At 46.5% G+C, this 23,751-nt stretch overlaps 1 protein-coding gene across 1 annotated transcript in view; it reads right to left on the bottom strand.

Moving 5' to 3' along the window:
- HKDC1 (hexokinase domain containing 1) overlaps window positions 1-21,271 on the bottom strand; it is a 43,176-nt gene extending 21,905 nt beyond the window's left edge. The window contains exons 1-7 of the mRNA XM_032423888.1: window positions 20,246-21,271; window positions 15,209-15,371; window positions 9,541-9,689; window positions 9,313-9,432; window positions 5,524-5,619; window positions 4,365-4,464; window positions 1,736-1,919 (exon numbers count right to left, since the gene is read on the bottom strand). Coding sequence (XP_032279779.1) covers window positions 1,736-1,919; window positions 4,365-4,464; window positions 5,524-5,619; window positions 9,313-9,432; window positions 9,541-9,689; window positions 15,209-15,371; window positions 20,246-20,308 — 875 coding nt within the window. The 5' untranslated portion in view covers window positions 20,309-21,271. The remainder of the gene's footprint in view (window positions 1-1,735; window positions 1,920-4,364; window positions 4,465-5,523; window positions 5,620-9,312; window positions 9,433-9,540; window positions 9,690-15,208; window positions 15,372-20,245) is intronic.
- Window positions 21,272-23,751: the final 2,480 nt, after the last annotated feature.

The following is a 23,751-nucleotide window of genomic DNA, read 5'->3' as shown; positions in this document are numbered from 1 at the left end:
CATTAAATAAAAGAAAGAATCCCTGTGTTCCTATGAGGATAAACAGATCAATGGAAGAGATAGGAAAGCCGTGATTTACAGGAGGTTCACAACGAATAAACATGATGGATTTAGAAATTTGTCAATGGATGCTCAAAATAAAGAGTGAAAGTTTAATGGGAAAGGGGGTATTTCCATAGTCACAAAGTATCTCTTCACCAGATATGTATTCACAACAGAAGGAATAATAACAACCTTCTGGGAGAGAAACTGTTGCGCAGTCCCTTGGCCAAGTGATCTGAGGGAGCATCTCAAGTAGTGAACAAACGTCGAGGGCCTCCAGATACGATGCACTGAGGAGGACACACATCCCTTCTGTGATAGTTCTGCCAAAAACACACACCTGAATCTACTCATGAGGAAACGGTGGACAGTTGAGGGACATTCTGTATAATAAACGGCTTGTGTGAAAAACAAAGAGATACTACAGAGGATTTCCAGGCTCAAAGAGGCTGAAGAGAAAGGCCACAAGGGTGCCTGGGTGGCTCAGATGGTTAAGCGTCTGCCTTCGGCTCAGGTCATGATCCCGGGGTCCTGGGATCGAGTCCCGCATCGGGCTCCCTGCTCAGCAGGGAGCCTGCCTCTCTCTCTCTCTGTCTCTTATGAATAAATAAATAAAATCTTTAAAAAAAAAGAGAAAGGCCACAAGATGTCATGTGTGATCCTGAACTGAGCCTGGACCAGGACCATTCTTTTTTTCTTTTTTTATAAAGGACATTAATGGGGCAGCTAGTGAATTTTGAGTAAGGTCTGTAAATTAAATATTAGAACCGATTAAGTGTTAATTTCCTAATTTTGATAATTATACTTTGGTTATATGACAGAATATACTTGTTTGCAGATAATACACTTTGAAGTATTTACTTCAAAGGGATATTATGTTTGTAATTTAGTCTCAAATGATTCAGGAAAGTAATTTTATTCAGACATTTTGTGTATATGTGTATGTATATACATAAACACAGAAACAGAGAGAGAATATTAGTATTTAAGGAATCTAGGTGAAGGGGAATTTTGTACCACTTTTGTAACTTTTCTGTAAGCCTGAAATTATTTAAATTTTTTAAATGCCTTTTCATTCAACAAAAACTTAATGAACTACAATAATGTGTAAGACACTGCGCACAGAAAGGAAAGAAAAATCAGATGTGCAGCTCTGGGGGCTCAGCATGCAGGCAGAGCTGAGGCAGACCCAGAGACTTCTCCTGGTGAGCATGGAATGAGAGCCGAGAAAGACTCCCCAAGACCTAAGCTAGGAAGGCATCACAGCAGGTGCTGTGATTAGGCCTCTGAGAAAGTGGGGTGGCAGGGAGCACTGCAAACACAAACAAGGAGCTTGCCTGAGTCCTGCTCCCTTGGGCTGCACTGGTTTTGTTCTATTTTTGCTCGTCCGAAGGCACCGAGAGGGCAGGACCTGAGTCACCTGGTTCCCAGCTGTATCTCCCCTGCCCCACACATACACGCTCCAGAAATATGGACTGAATTAGAATTGGGGTTATGACCTAGGGGAGATCACTCCATTTCCTTGCCTTCACTTTCACAGGTGCCTGATGAAACTGAAACCCAAGCCTCGCCTCATAAACTCCTTGTGACGGGTAACTGGTCACAACTAGAAAGCCTCCCAGGTTCGAGGTGTACCTGCGTGACTGGGTATTTACTGATGCCAACGCCCAGATGACGGCACAAGGGGACTCACAGCTGCTTCCCGGGGTTGAGAGAACCAAGGTCCAGCTCCCTGTCGAACTCGGTGCGGATGTCCTCCAGAGCCCCGTCGTCCCCGAAGGCCCCCCACTCCGTGTTGATGCACATCCTCCCCTCATCGCCTTCCACCAGGTCAATGTTGCTCATGTCCTCCATGTAACACGCGTTGGTGCCGGTGCCTGTGCGAGGGATCAGAGCAGACACGCAAAGACCGAAAGGCTCCCGCTGGGCAAGGACATAGAGAACTCTTAACTGCCCGAGAGCCCTCTGAATGTACCACAGAGTGCTTTCGATCCACTTCCTGGGGCCGGTTCTCACTGAGGGAAGCAGCTTTGGCAAGCCTGGGAGTTCATGAGGAATAAAGCTGACATGTCAAGTCTACGCTTCTCAGATGTTAATGGTTTGCTGTCATGAATGGGGTCGACTGTGAAGAAGTCCCTGATGAATATGTATGAAAGCTGACAAAGCACATTTACAAAGAGGATGAGTTAACCTAACCTTATAAATTAAAAAAAAAAAAATCACCAACCCACAGTAATTTTTTTAATCCTTTCCTTAAGCTACTTAGCCTCTTCTCTATTTGATACTAAAAATATTCTTTACTCATTGCCTGCCACAATTTGTTCCTAGCAGAAGCTACATCCTTATCTTTGACAGTTATTAGCTACCACATAAGAAAGCAACATTCCACTATTCAAACACAAAATCACTCCAAGGAAATGCCTCAAACACTAGAATATTGGGGAGTGGCTACAAATTGGGCAGTCTGTGTGGGACCCACCGGGATGATGGAAATGTTCTACAACTGGATTGTGGTGATGGTTAGGAAACTCTACATATACTAAAAATCACTGGATTGTCCCCTGGCCAGACTTATCAAAAAGAAAAGAGAAAGGACTCAAATAAATAAAATCATGAATGAAAGAGGAGAGATCACAACCAACACCAAAGAAATACAAACAATTGTAAGAACATATTATGAGCAACTACATGCCAGCAAATTAGACAATCTGGAAGAAATGGATGCATTCCCAGAGACGTATAAACTACCAAAACTGAACCAGGAAGAAATAGAAAACCTGAACAGACCCATAACCAGTAAGGAAATTGAAGCAGTCATCAAAAATCTCCCAACAAACAAAACCCCGGGGCCAGATGGCTTCCTAGGGGAATTCTAAAAATCATTGGATTGTACACCTTAAATTAGAGAAATTTTTATGGCTCAAAGCTGCTAAAAAATTATTTTTTTTAAGTATCTTCCCCTGTCTAATGCTCTGGTTTGAGGATTTTAAAGCCAACCTAAGAAATTTCTTGAGAAAAGCAGAATGTAATGCAATACCTGGAAAAAGCTTTTCTAAGAAAAGTGTGGACACAATTTAGGCATGTGCAGCCTACCAGACACAGTCACTGAGACACAGTGGACAGTGGCTAGAAGCCATGGCTGGCATGCGCCCATCCCATTGCGAGCTGTGGGGCTCTGGAATTAGGAAGGCAGATCAAGCCCCTCAGGTGTAAAGATCCTGCCCCTTGGAAACTCCAGCTGAGGAGAAGGTTGGAAATTACAAAAAAGCAATTCAGAAAACTCTCTCCAATAGTGGTAAGGGAATGGGGAGATGGTAGGAACTATTCAAGAAGAGCCGATAAATCCAATCCATTTGGCTTTATTGTCTCCCACACTGCCTTCTCACAGACGCCTCTGGCAGAACGCCTCCCAGCTCAGGTGTTGAGGACCACGCAGCAGACACCTCCGCTGTGCTGCAGTATCCCTGATCTAGGCCCCATCGTGTCCTACCTGCATAGGGGAATGGCCTCTTGGCTTGCTTCCTCACCTTGCTTCCATTCTTGCCCCCAGTAGTCAAGTCTCTTTGTCTGACACAGCAGCCAAAATGAGCTTCTTAAAAATGCACACCCCATTTATCCATCCCCCACCCAAAGCCCTCCAGTGCCTTCCTTCCTGCCTCCTCTTGGGATAGAAGCCAAAGACCTCACAGTGACTATGTCCTGTGTCCTATGCAATCTGCCCAGCCCTGTCCACTCTCTCTGGCCTGAAAAGCCCACTCCTTTCAGCCTTCAGTCACTTTGGTTCAGCCACTGTTCAGCTTCTTAGGGTTCCTGGAGCATCCCAGACGCAATCCCACCTCAGAGGCCATAGGTCTCCTCTTTACTTTGCCAGGGCCTCTCCATCTCCACTTTGCTCCCTCCTCCTCGTCCCCAAGGTCCCTGCTCAAATGTCTCCCTCAGAGAGACCTGCTGTGACCACCCCACCACACTCACTCTCAGTCACCTCAGCCTGCTTCACTCTTGTCATCACACCAACCACGACCTGACATTACCTGTCTGGACCTTTCAGGCCTTTCACTCACCTCCCCGCTGAAAGCTGCACAAATACAGGAACCTCTAGGTATTAACTCCACTGCAAACCCAATGCAGAGCACAGGGCCTAGCACACAAGACGCACTCAGCAAATACTTGTCAAATGAATGCATTAATTTTCCATTTCCCTACGTTATATCTCATAAACACAAAGTGCCAATACCCTCCCACAGAATGTACTCAATTTGCTAAAACTAAGCCCCAGACTAGCCCCTTTTCCCGACCTGGAAAATCAAGTCAAACTGAATTACCAATGATGACACCAACTTCACAGTAGGGATCATCATAGGCGCACGTCATCATGGTCCCCACGGTGTCATTGACCAAGGCCAGGATGTCCACGTCTATGTCCTGATGGAACACAAGTCCCAGAGGGCATCAGGGAGTGGGAAGGGGGCATCATCCCTTTATCTTTCCCCAGAGAGGAAGCAAGAGCAGTGAAGGTGATGAGACAATCACTAGCTCCTTTCTGGAAGAGACAGGGCCTCTGTCAAGTTCAGGGGTCTAGAAGAGAGAAAGGGCAGTTGGGAACTGAAGAGTGGAACCCAAGCTCCTGCTTTAGGGCTGAAGGCCTCTGTGCAATGGAAAAATGAGGGACAGACCACTAGGAATCCTGCCTTTATTGGAAAGACCCCCAAGGAAAGCATGTTTCTCCTGGGAGCAAAGCCCTCCCTCGCCCATGGGGACAGCTTAACCAGCCTCAGCCAAGTCCTCTCCATGGGCAGCACCAGGGATTTCTCATCTGGGTTTCCCAGATGAGACAAGTCAACTTGGATTATTACCCCAAGGTAATATAGTTCCCCAAGGTTTGGGGGAGCATTCTAAAGTGAAATGAAACAATAAAAGAAAAACACAGGATACAAAAGAGTATGATTGCATCTTTAAGGAGAGAAAAGACCAGAAGGGTATCCATCAAAATATCACTCTTGCTGTCAGGATAACAAATAAGTTGGGTTTACTTGTGTACTTCTCAGCTCAGCAAGGAGCATGTCTTGCTTTTTCAGTTTAGATTATTATAAAATTTAATCAACGAATAGAACTAACCCATGAATAGAGAGTAGAAAATAGGAGAGACAGCCAGACTGGAAAGAAAGCGATATTTTAAGCAAAGAGAAAAGGTGATTAGAGTATTACACATGCACGGGATCTAACGGAGACCCTCTGAGGGGGCTATGGCAGCTGGGGAGATCCCAGGGAAGCATGGGGCCACATTTCAACAGCCACAGGAACAAGCACCATGTACCGAGGCTTACTGGTAGGTTTACCCAAATTGGTCACAACTGGCCACATCTATACCACAATGACACCTGCCCCAAGATCAATTTCTTCTCTGATTCTCCTTCTAGGACAGACACAGTAGGAGACCCCACCTGGAGAGAAAGGGGTTATGACGGGAGGCGAACCCCTCACCTTGTGTTTTCTTATGGCTTTGGTCAGACAACTCACTACATCTGTGCCTTGAACTCCCCGTGCCTTAAACTTCTTGGTCCATGAAAGCAGGATACCCTGGGGGAAGATTTCAGAGCCAGTTAAAATGAAGAAGGCACTCAGTTCTGAAAATGAGTGGCAGAAATTTCATGCGTAAAGTGCATCCCCACGGGCTTCTCCTCTTGAAGCTGAATCACCCCCAATTCTTTCAACATTCCTTCAGCTTTTTCTAAACCAAGTAAATATCTTTATTTCATCTGAGCAGTTTGAGACAATATACGTAATGGCAGAAAGAACAATCACTGAGGACATGGACTCATAAGACATTAGTCAAGTCATTTAACCTCTCTGAGCCTCAGTTTACTCATCTGTGAAATGGAGAAACCTCATTTCCGTGCCTCTCTCACAGGAATGCTCTGATGGGAATACCTGGCCTGTGGTAGGTACACATTATGTGCACAGAATGCATGGATTGCCAGGTCCACAGAACAGAACTAATGTGGTATTACCTGGTAGGACTCCCTTGGGAACTTAAGTTCAACTTAGAAAAATGGCTCTCTACCTGCATTATCAACTATGTGCATAAAAGTGGTGTTTCCTGGGGTGCCTGGCTGGCTCAGTCAGTAGAGCATGCGACTCTTGATCTCCGGGTCATGAGTTCGAGCCCCACGTTGGGTGTAGAGATTACTTAAAAATAAAATCTTTTTTGGGGGCGCCTGGGTGGCTCAGATGGTTAAGCGTCTGCCTTCGGCTCAGGTCATGATCCCAGGGTCCTGGGATCGAGTTCCGCATCGGGCTCCCTGCTAGGCAGGGAGCCTGCTTCTCCCTCTGCCTCTGCCTGCCTCTCTCTCTCTCTCTCTGACTCTCATGAATTAAAAAAAAAAAAAAATTAAAATTAAAAAAAATAAATAAAAAAAAAATTTTTAATGTTTTTAAAAATTGGTGTTTCTCAAGAGTTTTGTAAAATAGCAAATAATCAGAATGTTTCAGACTGGAAAAGAATTTTGGAGACTAAGAGATTTGCCCAAGGCCACACAGTCAAAAATAGCTGAGCCCAAACTCACAAACTCCCCACCACGCCCTCCCAATCCTCTCAGTTTACAGATAAAGCTGGGAGATTTTCAGAGGAAGGAAACTGCTCTAGATCTCAGTGAGTGAAAAGACAGAGTCCAGCTGGAACGCAATGGTCTAACTCCTGACCAGGGACCAGGGTTTGTTCCCTGCACCACAGCGCTGCCTACTGGCAGCCCTCCCTAACTTCTGCCTTTGTAGGTCAGGGAAGCATCCCTGCTTCATGGGATAGAGGGGTAGGAGACTGCAGGGCGGCATCCCCCAAAAAAGGGTGCTAGGGTCAATGTGGGATGCATTAGGAGCAGGATGTATGGGGGAGTGGAAAATAAATGCTTGTGATATATAGTTAAGTGGAAAATTTTAAAGGACATGCAATTATATTTTTTAAAACTATGCATACAGCATAACTGTAGCTGCAATTTTTCTCAAATATGAAATGGAAATAATAATATCTACTTCCTATGATTGCTTGGGGATTTTAATGAGATAATACACATAAAGAGTTCAGCACAATGCAAGATACACTGCCAAAATCTGGGGTACGGTGTTGCTATTATTTTTTTTTTAAGATTTTATTTTATTTATTTGACAGAGAGACACAGCGAGAGAGGGAACAGAAGCAGGGGGAGTGGGAGAGGGAGAAGCAGGCTTCCCGCTGAGCAGGGAGCCCGATGCGGGGCTCGATCCCAGGACCCTGGGATCACGACCCGAGCCGAAGGCAGACGCTCAACAACTAAGCCACCCAGGCGCCCCTATTATTATTACATAAAGATGCTGGTAGAGATTTGGCTTAGAAAAATGCCAAAATCTTGGATAAACAAACCATACATTCACCCCCCAGGTATAAAGAAGATATGTAAGTTTGGTTCTCAAACTCAAATGAATTCCAGCAGAGCTTGAGAAGTCTCTTCCTTCTTCCTGGGGTCTCCATTTCTGAGCTCAGAGAAGATCTGTTTAACTACTCCATGAATCTGATCTCCATCTCGGGGCCTGATTCCCCATGACTCCTCCTCCCACTTCCTCTACAGATTCCGGGACCTCTGCTCCTCCAGCCAACAAAGACGGTGACACCTCACAGCCTGACTCCACCTGGCCTCTTCTCACATTCTCTGAAACCTTCTTCATACTAGCTTTTTCCAATCCTTTTTTTTAAAAATAAAATAATAAAAATGTGAACCTCAGCCCATCCCCTGTCTAGATAGATCACGGCAAGTTCCCACTCAGTGGAATCAATTAAATGTTTGATTGTACTTTTAATTGTCAGATAGTTAACAATCACCTATAAAATACAAGACATCATGCTAGAGACCCTGCAGGTGGAGAAAAATATAAAACAGGGGCGCCTGGGTGGCTCAGTCGGTTAAGCGTCTGCCTTCGGCTCAGGTCACGATCCCAGGGTCCTGGGATCAAGTCCCGCATTGGGCTCCATGCTCGGCGGGGAGCCTGCTTCTCCCTCTGCCTCTGCATCTCTCTCTCTGTCTCTCATGAATAAATAAATAAAATCTTTTAAAAAATAAAAAAGAATAATATAAAACAGTGCCTGCCCTCCAGAAACATCTGTTGAGTCAGGGGACAAGGTACAAAAGCACCAAGAGACCAGTGACATAGGGACAATCCTTGTTGTGACCCTGCAGCTACCACTGATGCACCAGGCAGTCTGGGGCCCGTGGCAGAGGTTTGGTCTAAGCTTCCCTTCAACCCGGCAAGGAGCTATTATTAACCCTGTTTTCCGGATGGAAAATCAAGGAGCTTAAGAAGTTATGTAACTTGCCCCGGGGACACAGCTTGTTCATGATTCAAAGACATGTCTGTGGGACGTGATAACCCACTCCTTTTCCACTCTTCCCCACTGATAAATGGCCCACGCCAGCAACAGCAAACACATCCCAGGGCAGTGCATGATATCAAGGTGCTCCATGAACTGACCATCAGGTGGGCGTCATGACCGGCACGTGCAGGAGATCACGGGCTCCCACCCCAGAGGCGTGTGGCCTGGGGACACCTGACTCTTGACCATGACTCACTGACCCCAGAAAGCTCATTGTCCTTTTCTGTGGCCCCTTACTTATTCTCACAGATCTATATAAGATTGGGTTTGACCTCTCCCTGTTTATCAGTTGAACGCATGAGGCACACAGAGATGAGCCCCCCGCTGGGTAGTGGCCCAGCTGAGACCATACATCCCAACATTGTCATTCCAATGACCCCATCTGCATCCTCTTCCTAAGGGCTCACTGGAGACTGAGATTCCCCGAGCCTTCCTCCTCTTATTCTAGTCAGCTATGTCAGGGGTGCTAGGTGTGGTCCCCAGACCACCAGCATCCACATCCATCACCCAGGAAGCTGTTAGAAATGCAAATCTGAGGCCCCACTGATTAAGTTACTCTGGGGTGGGGTCCAGCAATCTGTGTCTAACAAGCCCTCCAGTGGATTCCCATGCAACCAAGTCTGAGAACTAAGGGGTAAAAACTGTTCTGCTGCCTTGTGCCGTGCCCACGTCAAGTGCAAAATCAAGGCTGCTGCATTTACGAGTTCTCTGCCTCACGTTTCCACCTCACTGTGCAAAAAGAGAAAAAAACAAAACAAGAAGACTCCTGCTGATCTCTCCTGTTCCCAGCCTGACTCCTTGAACATGCCCACATTCCCCAGCCCCAAACCCAAATCCTGCACAGCTTCTTCCCTCCCCGGCATGAACCTTACCTCTTCCAATTTAGTCTGTCTGCAGGGAAAAGAAAAGGTTAGGCCAAGGGGCAATTTCTTATGCTTCAACCCTTTCGTCTTCATGAAATCTGCCAGACAGTCAGCTACGTAGTCAAATAGCTAGAGAGAAGAGAAAGCACAGGATGCTGCGCTAAGGCATGGTCACTTATAAACTTGATGCCAAGGCCATCCCCCATCCCCTGCTTCATAAGAGCCCCTGCCCGATACCTCTGAGCCATTCCCTCGGATAATTTCATTGGGTGTTGGATAGAACTGACTTTCCATCTGGACATTTCTTTTCCCCTCTTCAGAGACTTGCACCTTCAAGACGCGAAACTTGGACCCTCCAAGATCCAGGGAAAGAAACTCCCCATTTTCTATGAAAAAAGAAACAGACAAAAAAGTTGTCATTTATGGAAGGCTGTTCTATGGCCAGCTTAGCTTTAGAAGTCGGGGCATGATCCAAATCTGCCCAGCAGGCCATGCTGGAGGGCATAAACGTGGAGAAGGCAAATATAAACCCACTTCAGGCAGGTAGTATCAGACATGGGCCTTGAGGGTGGAGCCGAGTCCAGAATGCCACAACCAGGCTGAAGGAGCTGATACTTCAAGTGTGGGCAAAGTGCCGGTAAGGCAGGAGGAAAAGGCATGGAAGCGTGCAAGGAAGGGAAACAAGCCCCATACAAGCCTCAGTCTCTTGGACAGATGGAAAACACCCCAGGAGGGAAAAGAGACAGGGACCAAAGGATGGACCCTACAGAGCCAAGGATCTTCAGATTTGGGGCCAGACCCAGCCCCGTGCAAGACCAATGCTAATAATAAAAAGGTGGATATGACACATGTGTTAAGGAGAGGCAGCCCACTTCAGTGACTTCAACTCGGGATCCAGCCAGTATTCCTGCCAGGACACCTGCCAGTCTTCTGCATTGGCCACAGATACAGGATAAGAATGCAGGTGTGCATACTCGTGAACCAACAAGCCTTTGTATAGAATTATCTGTCCCTGAAAAGTGGCGACAGGTACCAGGTGTGCTTCATGATATACGCCCAAAGCACATGTGAGTGAAATTCCAGGACCACAAGTCTGGTCCCCCCAGTGGCCTTGTTTTGTACCACATGACCCTAGATACAGCTGCATGCAGATAAGGGACCAGCTGGCCGTTCAGATTTACTCCGTGTAACATGTGAAATAAAACAGTGAGAAATTGCTAGTTCATGGTAAAGACTGAAGTGGAATCATCCCCCAAACCAGAGGTCAGCTGGGTAGCCAAGGTGGCCCCATGCATGTAGGCTGAAACCACAGAGGAAGACCCGAGTCCCACCCAGTCCCCTTGCGGCCTGAGAGGACCGCAGCTCCTGCCCTTGGAGTCCCACAGGACCCTACGTGTCCCCCTTTTTGCTCTCCGTGTCCTTGTACAACAGACCTCCTTTCCTGACCTGGCTTGACTGGGTTCTCTGCTCCTGGCAATCAAAGAGCTAGAGACAGTGCTCTGCAAACTTGAATGTGCATGTGAATCTCCCAAGAATTTTAACATGCAGATTGTGATTCAGTGGAGGTGGGGTCTGAGATTTTGGTGTGTTTTTTTTTTTTAAGTTTATTATTTGTTTATTTGTTTATTTATTTATTTAAGTCCATCTCTACAGGGGCTTGAACTCATGACCCCAAGATCAAGCATGCTAGCAGGGCACCCCGGAGATTTTGTATTTCTAAACAGGTTCCCAGGTACTGCGGCTGCTGGTCTGTGGACCGCAGTCAGAGGAGCACAGGCCTTAGTCATGTCCAGACCCAGCTAGCAGGATCTTTTGTTTTTGTGGAGATTATCTGGAAAGCAAGATTCTTATCTCCCTAGATCTGCCCCCAAGAAGCCTGATGGAGCCATTTATTATTCAGGAAGGGAATCCGGGGACCTAATATTGTGCAACTTTTGTTAGCATTCATCACATACCAAGCAAGAGATGCTTTCACAGATGTTATCTTGTTGAGCAGGAAATAGGGTAGATCACACAGTCCATGTACGAACATTTACTGAGCCAGCTCTGTGCCAAATAGCATGCCAAGTGCTAGGGAAGCACAGGGAGCGCTATCTAAACCCCAGGGGAGGCGGGACAGAGCTGAGTGCAGAAGAACGCAAGGGAGGGAGGCAGCCAGAGCAGGTCCCAGGGAGAGGAATGGAGCCAAGGAAGCAGCTCACATAGGGAGGGCAGGGTCTGCTTTTGAGGAAGGAGGGACATGTGACAGAAATGAGGCTGGCAGGTAGTCTCTGGATAAACTAGGAAGGATTTGGGAAAACTGGCCCACCCCAAAGAGCTTGAGCTTTCTCCAGAAGGTGAGGGGGAGCCACAGAAAGATTTTAAGCAAGGGAGTGCCAAGTTCTGATTGAGATTTGGGGAAAATGCCTCTGGCACCAATCCAGATGGACGGGAGGATTTTCATAAAAGAGGAGGCTCCTGTGCTGCGATTCAGGTTGGAGGTGATCTGTGAACCCTCGTGCAGCCTAGCACGGAGTCATTCCTTCCTCTGGCCTCCAGGGCCACTGTCAGCGTGCAATCACCTGGCTTCACCAGTGACTCAACACGCCATTTCCTGTAAACCGGGTGGGACCCTTTCTGTGACTTTGACCCCAGAGAACGGACTCATTGGGCCCTGAGGGAGGCAGGACCTGCCCAGCAGAGGCAACAGAGGCAGAAGAGCCGTCAGGATCTCTACAGCAGTTATTAAGATTATTATGACCTTCGTCATGGGGATGGAACGTACAACGTGGTGACTACAGTTAAGAATAACACGCTGCATATTTGAAAATTGCTAAGAGGGTAGATCTTAAAAGTTCTCATCAGAAGAAAGAAGAAATTTGTAACTATGTGTGTTGCCAAACGTTATTGTGGTGACCACTTCGTGATATGCACAAACATCAAATCATGTTTACACCTGAAACTAATATAATGTTATGTCAATTATATCTCCATAAAAAAATTTTTTTAAATAATAAAAAGATAACAATCCGCCTCTGTAGATAATCCTCCTGTGACCTTTCAGGGGCTCCAAGGTTTCCTTCTCCTCATCCGTCCCCAGGGCAAATGCCCCTGCTCCTTCCCATTCCCTAGTGCAGCGTCTCCCAAAGATGCACAGTGACTGACTGTGTCGATTCCTGGAGATTCAGGAAACCATATGTTTAGGAATTGCTCCAAGTGAGTCTTATACTAGGGGGAGAGCAGGGGACCCCTGTCCTAGGGCAGACCCCGGGGCCCATCAGCTGACCACATCAGGGCTCCCTGGGCTCCCCTTCAAGGCCCCCCCCCCTCAGTAGGAGCAGCTGGAGTTGGGCCTCCAGAACCAGAGTGCCCCTCACAAGCATGCGATGGGCACCTCCGGTCCCCCTTCCCTTGTGGCTGCTAGAGGGGAAGGCACACTTCTCAGGCACTTTGTAAGAACAGTCGATTGCAGCTCCCTGACGGAAAGGCTAGGGGGAACCTCATCTCATAGGTTTGGATGAGAGGACAGAGAGGAGGTGAACTCGGTATTTCTCTGGAAACTGCATACATTTTTGAAATGGAAGCCCCAACAGATTAGTAGCATTTGTTTGCTTTTGTTAGTGACCATGAAATTACACCACTAGCTCACAGGAACTACGGAAGACTTGGGGCAATATTTTGGAAATTTTAAAGTACTCCTTCCACATGACTTCATCTGATCCTAACAGCCCTGATCTTTTTACTGATGCGGACAGGAGGGCAGTTGTCCTGGGACTTACCAAGGCCCCCTGGCTGCAGGGACTCTGGGCTCCAAGACCTCACTGCAACTGGCTCACTGGTGAGATTTATTATGTGATGAGATGTGAGATATTATGTGATGAGATTTATTACGTGAGGAGACAGTGAGGAAAGGAGGTGGTGCCTCCTGGCCTGAGGAGGGTTCTTCTAAAATTTGGTCCCCTTCACTTCCAAACCTTCCTGAAGCAGCCAGGGCCGGGAAGACTCATCCAGTCCAGCATTCTCCAGACCCTCACAGTCACTTTTCCCTTGCTCCTGGGGACACACCTCTGCAGGAGGAGCCAAAGCACAGGAAGCCAGGAGGACTTCGCCCTGGTGCCCCCTCCCCCCGACACACCCATGACTCAGGTGCTTACTCTGAATGGCCCTGGATGACCTGTCAAGGACCACAGTCCCTCGGCACTCTCATAGAGCAGTGTCTGGAACTCAAGCAGATTTCAACTCAAGCAGATTTCAAAGCAAGACTGTCTCTGTCCAAAGCTTATGTCCCTCCAGGGTGGACATAGCCCACCCTGTCACGCACCCACCAGTGAGGGAAGAGGCTTCCCCCATCACAGTTCCCGGGGACCTCTTGAATGGTAGAAGCTATTTTGACCCCGTCATTGGCCCAGAGGGGCCCAGAACCTGGCTGATCTAATCAAAGTCCCTGAGAGCTCCCCAGACTTCAGCCCCTGCTCCTTCAAGGGCCCCAAAGCCCCCACTGGAGCTTGGTCAGAGCACTGGGACCCTGACATTGGTCCTCCATGCTCTTATCTGACCTGGGCATAACAGTTACACCTCAGGGTTCTTATGGGGATTATGTGAGAAAGTGAGTTCCTAACACCCCTGACCACAGAAGGTGCCTTGCAGATTCCACTTCCTGTCCCTCCTCTGGCTCTGCCCAGAGGCTGAGAATGGAGGAGTTGGATGGAACCTCCTGGATTCCATCCATAAAGGTCTCTAGGCTGTGGTCAGCAAAGTAATAGTTCCCCAAAGATGTCCACATCCTAATCCCCAGATCCATGAATATGTTAGTTAACATGGCAAGGAAAATTAGGTTACAGATGGAATTGAAATTGCTCATCAGTTGACCCTGACGTTAAGAGATTATCCTGGATTATTTGGGTATGCCTAATGCACTCACAAAGTCTTTAAATGTGAAAGAGGGAAGCAGAAGGGTCAGAGTCAGAGGGAAATTTAAAGATGCTATCTGGCTGGTTTGGAGATAAAAAGGGGCATGAGCCAAGGAATACAGGTGGCCTCTGGAAGCTGGAAAACACAAGGCAAGAGATTCTACCCTAGAGCTTCCAGAAGGAATGCAGCCCTGCTGACACCGTGATTATAGCCCCGTGAGACCCATTTCAACCTTCTGACCTTCAGGACTGTGAGAGAATAAATTTGTGTGGTTTTAAGCTGCTAAGTTTATGGTAACTTATTACAGCAACAATAGAAAACAAATACAGAGGCCAACTCTCATTTCACAGATAAAGAAACTAAAGCTAAACATTCTGCCAAAGGTCACTGAGAAATGTCAGAGCTGGGCGTAGAGCCCAGTTTTCTTGAATTATCGTTTACTCTTCCTTCCACCACATCATGTTGTCTTCCCTTACTTACTACCTTGGGCCTAGAATCTAGGAACTTAGGCATGAAATACCATTTATTATCCATTTGGCAAATATTTCAGGGCCTAGTAGGCATCAGGCACCATGCTAGGTGCTCAGAACACTGTGGTGAAGAAGACACAGGTCCCGTCCTCATGGAGCATCAGCCCAGTAGGGAAACTCACACACAGCAGGTGTCAGGAGAAGCACCTAACCCAGCATGGGAAAGCCTCCTACATGGAGGTGGTGACCTCTACCCTGAGATTGAAAAGCTAAGTTGGTGTTCATGAGGGGAAGAATGTTGGGATGCTCCAGCAAGTAAACAGACAAAATGTGTGGGGCCAAGGTGCACAGAGAAAAAGCAGCGTACATTTGAACTTTGGTTCAAAACTTTTGGTACTGAATGGACTGAAGCATAGAGAGTTCGGGAAGAGTATGCATAGAAGGTGGGAGTGGTAAGCCAGGGTACAGGAGCAGACTCCAGGTACCCATCAGCCAAGAAGAAAGCAGGGAGATCAGGGTCCCTGGCAGCCCCTAGCCCCACTCACCTGAGCCATCTGGAATGGCCCTGACAAAGGTGGGCAGCATCTTCACAGATGCTGTAGGGTTGGTATCCTTCCCCAGGCCCTTCTGCATTTCAGCCTGGAAGCGAGCCATGATGTCCAAAAGGGTCTCATCGGAGAGCCGCATGTGATACAGGAACCTGTCCACCTGCAACAGACGCCAGGGTGACCAGGGATGCCTGCTGCGGGGTTGGCGGGGGGGGGGGGGGGGGGGGGGGGGGGGGGGTGGGTTGTGCTCCAGTCAAGGTTGTAAATTCCCACTCCCATCACAAAGCTATTTTTCTGACTCTGGGGATAGCTTCATGATGTGGAATCCCAAAGATTCCTCGCCTGACTCCTCACCAAGCTGGAGACAAGGTGGGGAGTTGGAAGAATAGAATGGAATGGAAGGTTGGGAGGTAGGAATTTATTCCTCTGAAGGGCAAGCTCTCAGGAAGAAAGGATTCTCCCATTTTTCTGATGGGGCAGTAGAAGGGGCAAAAGCGACAAGGGTTCAGGGTTTCTAATTCCTAGTTCAGGGCTGCACCATTGTCCCATTGCCTCTCCACTGCAAAAGACTAGCTAGAGCTTGAACCTTAAATTCCTAAGCATAGAACCTTTCTTTTCCAACGATGACCGTATATACCCCAAATTGTTTCCCTTTGTTTATGGGCTGCTAGGAAGCTCAGAGCTAAATACAGTTCCCAACAGCAATCTGTAAATTCTAGTTCTTTAAATTTTCATTCTGTTTTTAACTGAGGTTGTTTTAATTAAGATGAAGTTTAATTTTTAAAGCCAGCTCAAATTGCTGCTGGAAATGGGTGGATGGACACTCAAGTAACCAGGAAATTGGGGCAAAGGACCACTGCCCTAATGGAGGGAATTTATAAAAATCACTATGGCTAGATGAACCATGAGAGACGATGGACTCTGAAAAACAAACTGAGGGTTCTAGAGGGGAGGGGGGTGGGAGGATGGGTTAGCCTGGTGATGGGTATTGAGGAGGGCACGTTCTGCATGGAGCACTGGGTGTTATGCACAAGCAATGAATCATGGAACACTACATCAAAAACTAATGATGTAATGTATGGTGATTAACATAACAAAAAAATTTTTTTAAATAAAAGCAGATAAATAAATAAATAAATAAATAAATAAATAAATATCACTATGGCTATGCTCAGTCCACTTGAAGGTAGTGTGTCATATCAGAAATGGCAGAACAGCGTCCTCCTCATGCTAATGCTAATCATTTGGAGTGGCAGCCTGGATTCCCAGGGCTCGTTGGAATGGATTATTGAGGGGGACAGGAGTAGGGACAGTGGCATAGATGCCCTGTATTTGCCCCTCCTGCTTTATACACATACTGAGCAGCCTCTCTACCCATCCAGGTCACAAGAAGACTTGATCCCAGCACATTCCTGGAGGAATCACTCTCCCACGCTTTTCTCTAAAGCTAAGAACATCTGCGGAAGTCTACAGAGTGCTTTCACATACGTCACCTCATTTAATCTCCCTGCCATTGCTTTGAGGAAGCCCGGTGAGGCCAGAGTTCTTGCTTCTGACTGAGAGGTAAGGACCCCGAGGCTCAGAGCCATGACGCAGCAGTGGGACAGCTGGGGGTGAGGGGCGCCCTGGGCCTGGAATGCCGTCTCCATACTTCTTGCCCCACCGCCTGGTTTTGCTTCACAACTGCATGCAGGACGCAGGAGTCCAACAGAGACATTACACCAAAAGGGCTAGGGTTACATGACCTATATCACAGGACAGGTGCCTAGCCATCAGCCAGGCCCAGTGGGCAGGCATCCCAGCTCAATCTAGGGCCAGTCTGGAGACCCAAGGCAGTGAAATGACCCATGGCTCCAGGGATTCAGGGGCCAGAGAGAGTCCAGAAAACCGTCAGAGAGCCATTAACAAAAAAAGGACAATTGGGCTTTCAGTGCATTTGAAGAGATAGGAGGGAACCAGGTCATGCTTCATTAAGGGCTTCCTGTTCACCCTGAGTCTGTTTACGACTAATTGGTTGGCACAGCTACAAACACAGAGAAACCCGACGGAAGGGACGTGACCCAAGTAATTGGGACTTGGGGAAGGGTGAGATGTGCTACACAGCCCCAGAGCATAAAGAACTTCTCCAGCATCCCCAGTGTCATCCCTCCCGTAGAAGGCATGGTTTTGAGGCCCTGCTCGGGTCGTTTGTCAGCTATAGTTTAACAGAGTCATTCAGAACTTTGGGTTCCTGCTCCCGCTGTTTCACTAAGTTAAAGTCATGACAGACAGAATGTCCACCTAGCAAGTTTCTTGTTTATTCTCCGTACCTCCCACAGGCCCCGGTACAGTAGCTAGAAGGGAAGAATGAAACACATGTTGGGGCAAAAAAAAGCTCTATTTTAAATCCAAACAGGTGATCTGGGGTCTGTGTAGCCAGGCACATTCTTTGCAGACACTAAGGGAGGTCTTTGAGCTGCAGAAAACCAAGCACACTTTTGGAAAGACTCTGAAACCATAAAACAGGACATCTTCTAAACAAAAGAGCCAATGAGCAGCACATTTAACATAGGAAGAACAAATTCAAAACTGTAAGCTGAGACCTGCTGAATGACAGAATGTGGGGGCCAGAAGTGACTTTGGAGATCGCTTAGTCCAAAGGTCCCATATGAATTGAGAGTCATAAAAAGTTTCACCTCTTTGACCCAGTGATTTCAGTTCTGGGAATCTAACCTTATAATAATCCCAAAGATGGAGAACATTAAACACATTCCTATGTTTTTCAAAGCAATATCTTAATTGTTAAAAAATGTTTTTGAAAGTAACCGAGTTATGATGAGCACTGGATGCTGTATGTAAGTGATGAATCCCTGAATTCTACTCCTAAAACCAATATTGCACTATATGTTAACTGACTAGAATTTAAATAAAAATTTGGGGGGAAAAAGGTAGCCGAAGAGAGAAAAGTTTGAATTATAGTATATCCAACTGGATTGCATATTGGAAGACATTAGAATGATAATTATGAAGAAATGGGAGAAATGTACATAAGTGGTTACAATATAATAATAAGTGAAGGAGACAAGATTTAGAATTGTAGGTATGATATAACTGTAGAAACATACTATAAGGGCTCCCACAGGGCAAATCTGACAGTGTTTGTGAGGGGGGTGGGATTAAAGGTAACATTTCCCCTTTTCGTAATGTTGACTTACTCAACTGTAAAAAGTACACATTGAAAACCTAGCCAGTCCTTCTCTTATGAGTGAATAATCTGTAGGTCAGTGACCAGACTCAGCCCAATGTTATCAATAGGTCAAATAATGTCAATATACTGAATTGGAAAAGAAGCTACCAGAGTGGTTTCTCCTTTCTTCTTCCTTCCTTCCTTCCTCCCTCCCCACCGCTTTCTTCCCGTTTTATTTTCTTTTGTCTTTGTTTGAATGTTGGTGTAGGGAAATGTAAAAAAAAAAATTTTCCAGGGTCTGAATAGTAACCCTCACGGCAAATATGGCCCAGGATCCTGACAACTCTGGAAGCAGGAAGCATGGAAACTAAGGAGGGGTGGGCTACCTGACCCGGGAGAGAGAAAGGTTTGTTGTGCCTTTTGACCAGGTGTGCTTTCACCACATGAAGGAGTGCATGAACCCGTGTTCTCAGAACCTGTGAGTCATCTAGCAGCCCGTAAAGCAGACGCCCATCCTATCTCAGTCACCTGTTGCTTCAAGTGGCTATGTGGTGCTCCTGGCTATCCCAACTCCGCTCATTCTTCAGCTTTCTTGAAGGGGTGAGGGAAGGGTCAACTTCAGGCCTTGAAAAAGGCTGACCCTCCTCCCAGACAACCTGGAACGAATCAGTGGAGGTTGCATAACCTCCCTCCTGAGCCTGCCCCCTTCCTGATTCTAGGATGTAACAAAAGGCCTAAGAAAATGAAACGAATTTGCAGAACCAAATGTAAAGGTTCCAAAGGCTCCCCTTTGGGGTTTGGACAGACACCGTGCAGGTTTCCTCCTTACTAAGCAGGTAAGAACAGAAAGTGAATCCTTCAGCAGTGCTGTGTAGGACTTTTCTACCTCCTTAAGAAGCCAGGAGAGGACTCTGTGAATCTAATCAATAAATGAAAATTAAGACAGCTTAAATCAGATTGCTTTATAATATTTTAAGATTTGCTATAACTTCTAACCCAAATCTCTAATGAACAGAATTCCGTGGAGGTTTCTCCCAGCAAGCACATGAGGGCTGTTACGGGGCCACGCTCTCTCTCTGTTCGAAAAGCCAGGAGGCATTGTGGCACAATGGAAAGAATGCTAGGGGAGTCAGAGACTTGGGTTTAATCTTCACTCCACTTGAAATACTTGGGTGACCTTGGCTAAGTCTGCCTGCTGAGAGGGCTTCTATTATCTATAAGTTGAGAGACACCAGCACCCAGGGAGTGGCTAGCGGGGCAGGCTGGGCTCATGCCAGGCCTCCCAGAGACAATGCCGATGGGCTCCAGTTGAGGCTTGGCAACTGTTAAGCAGCCCACCTTGGAACGTATTTTGTGCAGAGGTTTCTTGAGCAAAGTGACAAACTAATGCACACCAGTAACAGCACATCTCTGGCAAACAGCACATGCCAATAATAAATAGTTCAATTATTGTACATTAAAACCCACACCCCTCTTAGTTCCCATGCTTATATTCCTTCAAGCACATGAAGAATCATGTGAATTACTTTAAAAGTTCTCAAAATTTCTCTCCCCTCCTTTGTAGCCTCTCCTCCCAAATACCCCTTATATCAAACACAATCATCTTCAATGTTTCTGAAGACTCTCATCCCCTCCCACCCGTATCTACCAGGAAGTGCCAAGTGAAATGCAAGGCTCGGGACAATGTGTAATGTCCAGCCTGTGGAGGATTCACTTCCTCCCCCACTCCCATGAGCTCTTTACTGGTCCTTTGCTCCCTGCGTCTTTTCTAATAAGCTTTCTTAAATCCTTCTGGATGCAGGCACAGTATCAGTTAGTTCTGTCAGTGAAGAATGAATCGGGTATCTCTCAGCTTTGTGAGTCCTTACCTTCTTGATCTGATCCTCCTTTAGCTTGCTGCAGTAAAATGCCATCAAGTGTACCGCAAACATTTTTTCCAAGTTTGGTTTCTCTTGAGATGGGCAGAGATTTCTGTGCAGTGTTTACTCCTGCGTCTCCAGAGAGCTGCCCACTTCCAGTTCAGGCTGGAGGCCTCCAGGAACTAGGTGCTACAGATTAAATACTACCAGGCTGCTGAGAGTTCAATGATTAAACTTCGCCCCCTTTCTCTGGTCCCTCCCTCCAGCGTACACTTGATTGTCTAATAGGAGGCTTGGGATGGTAGCTGAAAGTTGGTGGAGGGGAGGCAGGGGATGGGTCGCTTGACTCTTTGAGAATTGGGTGCCACAAGATCTCGTTGCCAAGCAACACTCTCAAGCCAGGGCTCCACCAAGCCCACTCAGCCGAGGAAAATCTCCTGAGAAGCTGGGCATTAAACAAAGCCAACTTTCAACCAGCTGAGCTGCTCTGCAAATGTCTGGTCTCGGCCTTTTCTCTCCAATCCTTTTCTTCTCAACGCAGGGATGGAACTCCGGACTCCCTGCCCCTCTGCAGCGCTGTCTTAATTAAGACTAAACACTGCCCTGGTCAGGGAGACTTCAAGAATGTTGGGGCAAATCCCTCCCTTGTGACAGAGCAGATCTCTTGCCTAACAGCCCATGGTAACGGAAAATAACTGATAAAAATTTATCTATTCCACAATGATAAGCCGGAAAACCTTGACTGCACAGGTGGGGACCCAGGAAAAAATATCCATGAGAGAGGATGAACTGAAGTCACGGGTGCTCACCGGGAAGCTGCTGCTGGAGAGAAAGACTGAAGTCACAGACAGGAAATGTCTCACGCCATGAAGATATCTGGTTTACTCACTCATCTCATGCATCATACTTGATGTGGGAAGGACACAGAAAGGGGCCGATGTGTGAGTACAGTACCTTGCACTCTTCCCACAGTCATTGGTCAGCTAACAAAATCAATAACAATTACAGTGTTAACAAGAGCAGCTAGCAAGGATAGAGCACGTACTGTTCCCATTTCATAGATGGCGAAACTGAGGCCCAAAAAGGGAAAGGGACATACTGAAAATCACAAAGCCTATAAACGGTACAGTGAGGAATCAAACCCAGGAGTTTCATTCCAGGGCCCAGCTCTTAACCGATATATAATATTGCCTCTCTTCTTCCTCTGTGCAATAGATAATCAACTGACAATTACTAATAGCAGCAGCCTTCTGTTGGGGACTGTCAAGAATTCCAATTACTTGGATAGCTAAATACAGAGATATCATTCCAAGAGGGTCCTCCCAGTGAGGGGAAATAACAAATGAAGGCATCCCTGACCATAACTTCCCAAATATTAATCAACTGCTCCTAAAATCAGCAACTGACCAGATGTGAATGCAGGTCTGCTGGGCACCCCAATGTTTCTCGCTCCTTCATAGCACCTGTTCCTCAATACAAGGGAAGAAACGTGTGTTCCCCGCCGGCTTAGCAGCCTCAGCTTTGTTTGCTTCTCTACTACACAGTCTCGTGAATCCAGTGATTACCAAGCACTTGCCTCGTCAGAGAACCTTCAACTGCAGCCTCTTCAGAAGCCACTGATTCTCCAGTCAGCGCCCTTTCCCCATCCACCATATGTATGAGCCACAGCAAGTCTAGCATAAGCACTGTGTTCGATTAAAATTACTCCAGATACTTCCCTCAGACTGCTATAAAACTGTCTCCCAGATTGAGAAACCCTATCCTTTCCAATCTGTTTACCCCTCAGACTATGAACTCTCTTTTAGCTCCTTTACTTTGTCTATTATACAAGCAAACAAAGGTTAACCTTCAGCTGCTAGAACTATTCAGTTCCCCAAACCATGTGGAACTGTTGGTATTCTGAAACAGACGAGCTCTGCCTGTGTCCCTACAGGGCTGCGGATAACATCCGGGGGCAGGTCACCTGCCCATAGGTGGTAACAAGACCTGTCTTAATTCCTCCTTTTAAAAAGTAACCTCTGCAGTGCAGTGTGGCACCAACTGTCATTGATTTAGTCACACTTGGGACGAGAGGGTACAATGGCCAGGGGACGAAAAGACCCAGAGCCATAACCAAAGGTCTCTACAATGTCATGGCTACTTGTGCACACCAGAGAGGCAGCCTTGGGAATCTTAATCAGGCAGAGGATATCAGAGGATGTTCATGTGTTACATCATTCCGTTTCTAATGTCAGCACATCAGCATCTCCGTTCCAGGTCTGAGTGAGCCAACAAGACTGAGAAGCTTCACAATTATAAGGATCACATACATTTGGAGTCATCTGGCTCAGATTTATAAAGATAAAATAATTTGCTTATTTTACCATTCCTCATCTGATTATTCCAGTCCAACCCTTGGAATTTTTCATTCTTATTAAATTTCTATGTAGCCATTCAAGGATATCTGGGTGCGAGTCTTATAAGCACTTAGATTTTATTTAAGAATACTCATTTGAGGGTTGGCACTGCTGAGTGAGATTTTGGTTAAAGGATAGTACCAGTCTGACTCAAATCTTCCATGTAAGAAGGCAAACTCTCTATACACACCTGTTTCCCTAGAACTCTCCCTTATGGCAAGGCCTAAAGATATTATCTGCTTTCTTTAAAGCACTGAGCATGGTAGGAGGACTAGAAGTATAATAGAATTTATCCACTTATTTAGTAAACACCTGTGTAATATATACTAAGTGTCTTCAATATTAATTTTCCCAGAGCAACTATCATTTCATTCTCTCCAATTTACAGATGGAGAAACTGAGGCATGAGGCCCAACTGGTACATGGTGGAATAAATATTTGAGTGCAGGTAGTATGGCTTCAGAGTCCATGTGTTACACTGGCTCTCACCAACCTGGAAGGAAAGTACAAGGGAACGTGGGACCTAAGCTGGGAAAAGCAGCCCAAAGCCCCAGGCAACACAGTGGAGAGTGCCCATGCCCTGGGATCCCACTTTGGCTCTGCCCTCACTGAAGACAAATGCTCCAGGCTCCTATATGTAAAGGGTTCATAGCTACCCCAGCGGTCATTTTGAGAAAAAAGTAAATGAGATCACGTAAGAGAATCTATGTGGCCCACAGTGGGCGCATTAAAAGCATTTCTTTAATCTAAGCCTTCACCTGGGGGGATCCCTTCTTAAAATTGCTCTTTCATCTCATCCCATTTGGTCCCTTCAAATAAGAAAATGTATGCAGCCCTTTCAGTACATTCAGTAAAACAACTGCAAACCATTAGAAGGTACCAGTTCCATTTACTGGAATTACTGGAATAATTAGGAATTTTATAAATATTCTATTACTGTTACTAAAGAAAATAATCTTGAATTCTGTTCCATATTCTTTTTCATGATAAATCCAAAACTAAGTTGTCCAAAATATAAATCAGTCTAACCTGCTGGCATTCCGCTTGCTGCGAAAGAGTAAGAGAGTGTTTAAGAGAGCAAACTTCCACACAAGAAAGTCAATGTAGAAACTTCCAAAC

The sequence above is a fragment of the Phoca vitulina genome, unplaced genomic scaffold (assembly GCF_004348235.1).
Source record: "Phoca vitulina isolate PV1807 unplaced genomic scaffold, GSC_HSeal_1.0 scaffold29, whole genome shotgun sequence".
NCBI lineage: Eukaryota > Metazoa > Chordata > Mammalia > Carnivora > Phocidae > Phoca > Phoca vitulina.
The sequence above is the reverse complement of the archived record's forward strand: the minus strand, read 5'-3'. Positions and strand labels throughout refer to the sequence as shown.